This window comes from Pezoporus occidentalis, unplaced genomic scaffold, assembly GCF_034315485.1.
Source record: "Pezoporus occidentalis ecotype Australia unplaced genomic scaffold, CSIRO_AGI_Poc_V1 ctg3, whole genome shotgun sequence".
Taxonomy (NCBI): Eukaryota; Metazoa; Chordata; class Aves; order Psittaciformes; family Psittacidae; genus Pezoporus; species Pezoporus occidentalis.
The window spans coordinates 9,312,213-9,321,860 of record NW_026914940.1 but is presented as its reverse complement, the minus strand read 5'-3'; the positions used below and the strand labels follow the sequence as shown (position 1 = coordinate 9,321,860).

General features: G+C 51.2%; 1 protein-coding gene across 1 annotated transcript; it reads left to right on the top strand.

Annotated features, from left to right (window-relative positions):
- The first annotated feature begins 3,861 nt into the window (after window positions 1–3,861).
- On the top strand, window positions 3,862–7,829 carry MYC (MYC proto-oncogene, bHLH transcription factor). Its single transcript, XM_062627022.1, has 3 exons — window positions 3,862–4,148; window positions 5,064–5,763; window positions 6,691–7,829. The coding sequence occupies exons 2-3, from the start codon at window positions 5,079–5,081 to the stop codon at window positions 7,251–7,253; spliced, it is 1,248 nt and encodes a 415-aa protein (XP_062483006.1). The 5' UTR covers window positions 3,862–4,148; window positions 5,064–5,078; the 3' UTR covers window positions 7,254–7,829.
- The last annotated feature ends 1,819 nt before the right edge of the window (window positions 7,830–9,648 follow it).

Here is a 9,648-nt window from a genome sequence, read left to right as displayed (position 1 = left end):
TGCAACCACATAGAATAGGATAAAGCAGGACAAATACATATGGATCAATGTGTGGCTAATGGCAGACCTCCTTTAAAAACTGGCAATGGTTTTATTTCACTGAAGACTTGATTTCATTTGCACTGTGAAATTGAAGAGCCAATATCTAAAATGTTTGGGTTTAACAATCAATAGACAAAATAAGTCCTAGCTCTGGACACTGGGCAGGATCATTTTAAATCTCCTTGGGTCTGGGTTCAAGACTGGTGTTTGCAGCCAAGCCAGAGGAGCAGCTCAGGGTCTGTCCTAATGCTCTTGAGGACAAAATTCACTTTGGGGGGATTTCAGTGTGTTTCTGTGAGCGCATGTTATGTCAGTATAACACTTTATTTCCCCAGCCCTCTCCCCATTTAGTTTTTCTCTATTTCCTTCTGTGCATTTCCCTTCTCCTGTTTGGAATAAACTGTCTAGATTTTTCCATAGTGAGGCTCATGAGAAGCATGGTGCAGAGGAAGAGCCTGCCATGTTTGCCGCACATCATTGAGAGCACAAAGGAAAGTCAAGTAAATTACACCAGATGTCACTTTCACTGACCCCATGATATCACTGCCTGAAGATGGACATCTACAAGGTGAGGTTGCAAACAGCGTTGGCATCCAGCAGCAGATGAGACCTCAGCATTTGATACACAGTACCTCTGGTTTAAAACTAGAACGTCTTATTTCATTTTATGATCCTGTTGTGTTCCTCTCATTCACATTTACTGATGATATTTTTACACATCATCCACAAAACTCACTGCTTTCTTATGCAGCCTTTGATTCTTCTTGATTCTGTAGTGTGGGGCAGCCTTTGGGGCTGGGGTCTTTTAGCAAAGACAGTGGAGACAGGATTCTAACAGCTCTGGGTGCAAGGACCACTTCTGTTTGGGTAAATCTCTCATAGAAGGAGTAAGAACTTTCCAGGACTAATTAATACCTGGTTAGTGCTTTCCCATTTCTCATCAGTGGAAGACCAGGAACCTGCAAAGCCTATGGAGAGTCAAGAGGAAACTTCAGCAGAAATTGCTGAAGGTAGCTACGAGTTCATGGTGACCCTACACCTATCAGACAGCTTATTGTCTGCTGAGAAAGAAACTGCAGGCATCTCCTGAGAGCAATCCATGAGGTAGGTGGTACAGGCACGTGTAACATGACGAGTTGCCTAAGTGGTTTCCAGACACAGAGGTGTGAGAGGTTTTTCCACCATCTCCACTTCTCTCTCAGGTTTTCCTTTCGTTTCTGCTTCTCACAGGTTCCCACTCTGCCATCACACATAAATTCCACCAAGCTCCCTGCTCGGCCCCCCTTCCCTTTCCTATTTATCACTTTCCTATTTATCACTAAATGCCCTGTGTCAAAACAATCCCGTTGACTCTGCTGTCTCCTTAACATTATAGTTGTGTATTTATTCTTTCCTTATAGCAGCTATTTTGTCAAAATGGCCTTTTTACTGGAGATTTATACTTACTGATTTCATACCTCGCCTGTGTTCTTTTACAGCCGGGGCCGGACAGAAGAAATCAGAGAGAAACATCCTACTTCATCCACACTAAAACTGCCACATAAGACCCGCGCTGGTACAGCTCCGAGTTGGCTCCCCAAGAAAAAGTACATTGCAGTCTGCACGAGACCTGTAGAAATCCTATAGAAAAATCTTAAAGACTGTTTCCCCTGAAGGCTGTATTGTTTCAATAGCACGTTTCTTCCAATCCTCCTTTCCTGTTTTTCTATTCATGTGAACACAGGGTATTTTAAGAGTCCATCTGCTCCTGTTGCTTACTCCTCACTTCAAGTCATAATCCTCTATGATACTACAGTTAATTGCTTTGACTATGATAATACTGCAGTCAGGAATGGGGTTATAATTTTCAACCCTATCTGTATCAGAGGGCTTTCAAAATACTCCTACTGTTACCAACTCCAGCTGAACTTCAATGGCTTTTGCAATTTTGAGGGCATTTATAATGCAACTGGCTGCTTTGGTGCTGTTCTTACATAGATAAAAGTGCCCACACTGTGTTTTACACCAGTTGTAACTAGATTAATTTGGATCTTACACCTTTATGGCTCAGATCGGGCCTTCCTTTAGTCACGTTATTTCCATTCACAGCAGCAAGGTCTACTATAGACAGAGGGCACTGGCATTTAAAAATAGCCCTATATATTTTAAGCTATTTCTGAGCCAGGGCAAATCCGATGCTGAAAATGTCAGTAGGTGAAGCATCTGCATCCTGACTCCACCACTGCTCTTGGTTGGTTTTTTATCCTGTCTGCGTGAAACTGCCCCTTCTTCACTAACAGGATGTGGGACAGGAGAGAACGGTCCAGATTTGGGACCATTTGGAGCCTGATGCTTGCTTTTGTTTATAGACAAACAGCAACGGGGGTTACGGGGGGGACACTCTACAGGGGGGTATTTGGGGCGGGGGTTAGTTGGTTTAGGATAGATGGCACCGTTGGGGGCGGAGGAGCCGCAGGTGCAGGGGCGGGGCTGCACCGCCTCCAGCGGGCCGAGCCGGCCGGCAGAGGGCGCGATGGCCTCACGGTAGCGGCAGCCGTGGGAAAGCGGCGGCGGGGGGAGCGCTCCCGCCTCGTCCCCGGGCCGGTGCCTTCGGCTCAGGGAAAAGCTGTCGGGGGGGAGAAATAAATGTACCGACAGGAACAGAAACCCCGGATGGGACAGGAGCTTGGGAGCGGGCTGGGGGGGTTACATCATACCGGGGTATCCCCCCATCTCCTGCGGGTGCGGTGGACGGCGCGGGAGGGGGGCGGCAGGACCCTCGGGGCTCGGTGGGGAACCCGCAGGTGCGGGAGCGGTGCGTGCCAGTGGGAGGGGGCGGCGGTGCCCGTGCGGGTCGCGGCAGCTAACGGTGTGCGGGGCCGGGGTACCGGTGTGACCTGCCATAAACAGGGTGGGGGAGCCCCGTCGGGGCTCGGCAGCCGCCGCGGTTCCTCGCCCCATCGGGGGTGGCAAAAATTGGGAGGGGGGAGGTTCACAGAGGGGCGGGAGGAAGGGGCCGCCGGTGGGGTCAGAATGGGGTGGGGGCACCCCCGGGGGCTGTCAAAGGGAAAGCGGTTGCAAGGTGACCCCCATGGGGCTCTGCCCGCCCCCCCCCGCAGCCTCCTTCTCCCGGTTTAATCCCCTGCAGACGCCGGCAGAGGCGGGATAATCAAGCGGCGACCGGGGCGGGGGGTGCCCGAGCCACACACGCTCCTTTGTGCCGGGAGCCAGCGCCTCCCCCGCCGACCCTGCCCCCCGGGGGCCATCTCGCCCTCCGAGCCCGGGGTGAGGCGGGGAAGGGAGAGGAGAGGAGGAAGCCCCTTCCCCTGCAGCCGCCATCGGGTGGCATCGCGCTGTGTCCCTGCCGGGAAGCGGGCGGGAGGAGGGGAACAGCGAGGAGCTGCCTTTTAATCCCTGCTAGTATTTTTTTTTTACTATGTTTACTTCCGACCTCTCCTTGCCCGGCTCGTAGTAAAAAGGAAAAAAAAATAGTAAAATAAATAGAAAGGGCCGCGGAGCTCTGCATCGCCTCCCCCCCGGCGCCTCCGGCCCGGCGCAGAAGCAGCCAAGCGCGCCCGCGGATCAATCCGCAGCCAAGCGCGGCTCAGGGTGGTGGGAAAGAAACGGGGGGGTGGGGGGGGAGGTGGGGGTATCGCGGAGCAGCGCGGCCGCCCCCTCGCGGCGCGCCCTCCCCACGGCGGGAGCGCGGAGCCTGCGCGGCGGCAAGGATGGGAGCGGCGGCGCGCAAGGCGAGAGCGCGCAAGGGGCGCCCGCGGTGCTGCCCCCGCCCCCCGCGGTACCTCCCTCCCGCCGCTCGCCTGCGCTTTAAAGCTACTAAAGTTCTATTGTACCGGACAGAGCGTGCCGCCCGCCTTGGACGTACAGCCTGCGCACCCCGGGATAGGCGGCTTCTCTCCGCTGCGCCGAGTGGGTTTTTTAAACCGTGGTGGACGAAGAGATCTACATTCTCGCTGCTATTTCTCTTTTCGCCCTTTCCGTCCTTTCCGGCGGTGCTTTTTTTTTTTTTTTTAATTATATATATATTTTTCCCCCTTGTTTTGTTGCTCTCCGCACAGCCTGCAATAATCGCTTCGTTACGTCTCGCAGCTGGCGCGTTGGAGAAGCCGGTGAGTTGCGGGGCTCTGCTCTTCCCATCACTCGATCCCCGCGGTTGTGGCGTTTGGACTGACACGGGCCGGTGACACCCGGGCTGCCGCGGACGTGGATACCGACGGTCCCTCCGCTGCTGGGGCACCGCCGCTCCCCATCTTTTTTCTTGCGCTCGGATTTTATTTAATTTTGGGGTGTTGTTGTTTTTTTTTTTTTGGTGGTGCTTTTTTTTCTTTTTATTTTTTCTGGAGGAGCATTTGCTTCTCCTGCTTACGCGCGGGCAGGTTATGGTTATTGCACATATTGCTTATATACATATATATATGCGTATATGTATGTATATATACCACCATTTTTGCAAAGTTTGCGCAGGCTTCTGCCTGTCCCCGTGCGTTGCCCGCACGCCCAGGTGGGTGGCTGGGGAGCAGCCCGGTTCCCCTCTGGAAGCTGCCCGGCCGCTCGCCGTCCCTTCCCGCCCGGCTCCCGGGACGCAGGAGGCGGGATGGGGATGGTGCTGCGGCCCCGGGAGGGAGGAAAGGGTGGGCGTGCCGGAGCCGCCGAAGCGCTGCTCCGGGTGAGCGCGGCAGCGGGCGCGGACCTCAGCCGAGCCGGGGCGGCCGAGCTGCGGGAGCCCCCAGCAGCAGGGAGAGCGGTCCGGGAGCCGGCAGCCGACCCCGCGTAGATCAGGTCGCGCCGCCCGGTTGTCCCGTTGTTGGGAGGGGGTGAAGGGAGGCCGTGCCTTTATTTTTGTATTATATAATATTTTTAATTACCAAACGAGTCTGCGCGTTTCCCCGGCACGGGGAGCGGGAGGGAGCGCTGCGCGCCGCGGGGTCCGGTGGTCCCGCCGAGGCCGGAGGGAGCTGGTCCCCGCTGCGGAACGCGGCTCACCCAGGAACCCCTCTCCCCCGCCCTCTCCCCCCTGCCTGCAGGCACCAGCCGCCGCGATGCCGCTCAGCGCCGGCTTCCCCAGCAAGAACTACGATTACGACTACGACTCGGTGCAGCCCTACTTCTACTTCGAGGAGGAGGAGAACTTCTACCTGGCGGCGCAGCAGCGGGGCAGCGAGCTACAGCCCCCCGCCCCGTCCGAGGACATCTGGAAGAAGTTTGAATTGCTGCCCACGCCGCCCCTCTCCCCAAGCCGCCGCTCCAGCCTTGCCGCTGCCTCCTGCTTCCCTTCCACCGCCGACCAGCTGGAGATCGTGACCGAGCTCCTCGGGGGAGACATGGTCAACCAAAGCTTCATCTGCGATCCGGACGACGAGTCTTTCGTCAAGTCCATCATCATCCAGGACTGCATGTGGAGCAGCTTCTCCGCCCCCGCCAAGCTGGAGCAGGTGGTCTCCAAGAAGCTGGCTTCCTACCAGGCGGCCCTCCGGGAAGGGGGCCCCAACGCCCGCCCCGGCCCAACGCCCTCGGGGTCACCGCCGCCCGGCCTCGCCGCGTCCCCCGCCGCTTCGGCCGGCCTCTACCTGCACGACCTGGGCGCTGCCGCCGCCGACTGCATCGACCCCTCGGTGGTCTTCCCATACCCGCTCAGCGAGCGCGCCCCACGGACCGGCCCCCCCGGCTCCAGCCCCGCGTGTCTGCTGGGCGACGACACGCCGCCGACCACCAGCAGCGACTCGGGTGAGTGGGGACATGGGGGACACCCGCGGGGGTAGCGGGGCTGCAGTCCCCCGCCTGCCTCCCGATTCTCCTCCCTCCGGCATGGGCTCTTTCAAATGCCACGTTAGCGAGGCTTCCGATAAGTTTATTTCCTGGAAAAACAGCCCAGTTTTCCATCCAGGAGCGGAAGGGGGGGGGGGGGATAAGAAGAATAAGTGGGGAGAAAGGAGAAACTTTCCTATCGGGCTCCCGGTGGAGCTGGCGCCCGGTGCCCCTTGTGGGCCGGGAAGGAGTTAACTCCTGCCCGAGAGCCGCGGGGGGAATGTGCAGTCGGGGAGGTGCTAGTGAAAGTGGCTGCCGAGGAGTGAATGGGGCTGGGAAAGTTTTAGAAATGCTTCCTTAGGTATTTGACAGCGTGTTCCGCTCCCTCATAAATTTGGGTTGAGAGTGAGTTTCTACTCAAAGCGTACCAGCTTTTCCTCCCCCCCTTTTTCTTTTCCCCTCCCTTTGGTTTTCCACAAATTAGCAGATCAAGAGAGATTCAGAAAATGTCTCTGAATACACATGTGTGTTAAGTAAGCTCTCTTTTGAGGCGTGGCCAAAGCCTTCTAAATCCTTAATTAAGGGCAGCTTGAGTCTGGGAGCTTTATTGCGCTGTACTGCTGACAACCGAGGTTAAACTTTCCTGCTATCTGTCATGTGCTCCTCAGAATTGCAGAAGATCGTTGCAACTTTTAAAATCAGGGAACTGGGGTTTGGAGTGCTGTTGGTCGGTGTGTCCTATTGCACTTGAAGTCTTGTTTCCTTAATGGAAAGGTGAAGTCCAGCAACATCAGTTGGGTTTAAGAAGGGTTTGTCAATGGGTTCCTCTTTGTGCAGCTCACATAAATAGTGGTCTTCAGTGTATTTGCACAGATCAGCTTATGAATCTTTTTCCTGCCTTTGCAGAAGAAGAACAAGAGGAAGATGAGGAAATTGATGTTGTCACATTAGCTGAAGCGAATGAATCCGAATCCAGCACAGAGTCCAGCACAGAGACATCAGAAGAGCACAGTAAGCCCCACCACAGCCCTCTGGTTCTCAAACGGTGTCATGTCAACATCCATCAGCACAATTATGCCGCTCCTCCCTCCACCAAGGTTGACTACCCAGCTGCAAAAAGGCTAAAGTTGGACAGTGGCAGAGTTCTCAAACAGATCAGCAACAACCGAAAATGCTCAAGTCCCCGCACATCAGATTCAGAAGAGAACGACAAGAGGCGAACACACAATGTCTTGGAGCGCCAGAGGAGAAATGAGCTGAAGCTGAGTTTCTTTGCCTTGCGTGACCAGATACCTGAGGTGGCCAACAATGAAAAGGCACCCAAGGTTGTCATCCTGAAAAAAGCAACGGAGTACGTTCTTTCCATCCAGTCAGATGAGCACAGACTGATCGCAGAGAAAGAGCAGTTGAGGCGGAGGAGAGAACAGTTGAAACACAAACTCGAGCAGCTAAGGAACTCTTGTGCATAGGAGCTCTTGGGCATCGCTTAGAATATCCCAAACCAGACTGAAACTATGATAAGATATTACTGTTTCCAATATCACTCATGAACTACACCAGTCCATCAAGTATGGAACTATTGCAACTGCATGCTGTGCGATTTAACTTGAGACTACACAACCTTGGCTGAATCTCCCAAAGGTTTGGCCAGAACCTCAAAACTGCCTCATAATTGACACTTTGGGCATAAGGGATGATGGGACATTCTTCATGCTTGGAGATGAACTCTTCAACTTTTTTTCTTTTAAAATTTTGTATTTAAGGCATTTTTTCATATGAGGATCCCAAAAAAGAGTTGTCCCTAGATTGCTGTATATATTTACACATCTTATTGCCATGTAAATACCTTTAATAAAGCCTTTATAGAAAAATGTGCAACATTAATGCGCAACAGTTGTGGCAACTGGATTTATACTTGTCTTGAACTTCTGTGCCATAACATTTCACAGTTTTGTTTTTTTTATTTAAATACATTTTTCTTTTAAAAATGATTTTTATTTTGGTTTTAGATAAATAAATATTTGCCCAAAATATAATTAGCTAAATCCTGTGTAAAGACTTTGCTTTGTCTCCCACTGCTGCCTTTAGATGCTTATTTCCATAACATCCCTGTGTTATTGTGGCAGTGACCCGACAGAAGTCAAAGGGGAGTTAGGAGAAAGGAAGTGATTATTGCATTGTAGCTTAGTAGGGAGTTGAGTTTCTTACCCCCTCTTGTTAATTCAGGTAGATAAAATTGTTGGTATAATGTGGTTTATCAGTTCAACCAGTATTGCCACCAGTGCCTCCATGGAGGTGACGGTAGCAATGTCTTGTCTTGGACATGGTCATCTGCCTGCCTGAAGTGGAGTCAAGGTAGTGTATTTTTACACCAGCCACCCCAGCCTATGTGCTCTGCATTCTTTCCAAACGTATATAATTACATTTTCAGGACATGACCTTCATTTTGCACTAGGGACCTGGGTATGTATTTTAAGGGCTGCTTTGTAGTAGGCTCACCTTAATTGCTTCCTGTTTGATTTTGAACAGAAGTTAAATGGGATAAGAAAATAAACTCTGAGGATGAGTGTTGAAATGGTTAAAACAACAGAGCGCTTTCCCTTTTGAAGTGCTGAAATCAGCAGAGCTAATCTTCCTGGTCAAACATCTTAACACTTTATTAACATGAATAGTTTCTTGGGATTTCTAAGAACAGAGTTCAAGGACACACGAAAGGGAGCAAAGAGAAAGAAGAGCTATTTCTTGCTTGGAGAATATACTCAGGCAGAATCCTAACATTTGCTGGACATATTAAATCAGGAGTTGTCTCATGATCAGCTTCAGATGGGCCATGAAGTACTTGCTTGACACAGTTCCTAAGATTAGATTTGATCTTTTTCCCCCCTCCTTTCACCCACTTAGCTCCACTTCGGTCAGAACTTCAGCAAGAAATCAATGAGCCCTTTGATGTGAGGGCAGAAGGTGCTTTTCAGAAAGTTAAACCTTGTACTTTTCAGTTTTCATAATTCCCATTAATTACGTACTTGGCTCTGAGCCATTATGGAGCAGTGCTCCCAGATAACACCAGTACCAGCAGCCAAACTGAGGCTGAGTGTTCAGGTTTTCTATTGCTTTTGAGGATGGAGCAGGAAGAAGAGTCAAGTGTGGGTGCATGTGGGATGGGTGGAGGTAGTATTTTATAGGCAGGGTAGATGCCAAAGGTCTCTCTCCTGCAGAACTTAGGGTAACCATCCCAACAATTCTGCACATGTTGTTTCCAAAAGAAGGTGTCTAAATCCTATTGATGAAGTGTTTTAGGCACTAGGCTGAAGATTTCTTGGGGGAAAAACAAAAAATTATTGTTAGAAGAACAGGAGGAAGCAAAGCTTTCTTATAGAAGTGGTCTACAGTTGCTTTCTTCAGCATGTGATTCACATATTCACTTACGAGGAAAAAGAATGATGTGAAATGAAACCGTTAATTGTATCTGAACTATAGATCAGGCCATCTTCCAGCTATGAATAACAGAAAAGTTCTACTTTATATTAGACAGGATAACTTACTTCAAAAGAACATGAATTTCACTTGCCTGTTGGCATGCACCCAATTCCAGATAATGCTTTGGAACAGAAGCTGTTGATTGAGAACTCCTAACTGCGTTCCCATCCTCCGAAACAAACCAAGAGGTGCAGATCCATCCACAAACTATGAAGAATGTCTGTCGCCTTTAGGTCCCAGTGTTTGCAAACCCCCCTCACTTCTTACCATTGCATGAGGTTAGACCACAATGATTAATAAATCTCTCCGTATTTGTCAGCTTCTTAAATCATTTGCAGAATAGTTTTGCTTTTTCCTTCAATCTGTAGCAGGTCCTCAGTCTTTTGT

Bases quoted from the DNA above. Each gene is read 5' to 3' on its own strand.
- MYC (XM_062627022.1), top strand. From the start codon at position 5,079: ATGCCGCTCAGCGCCGGCTTCCCCAGCAAGAACTACGATTACGACTAC. The intron at 5,764-6,690 runs GTGAGTGGGGAC...CTGCCTTTGCAG, and splicing joins GACCACCAGCAGCGACTCGG to AAGAAGAACAAGAGGAAGAT.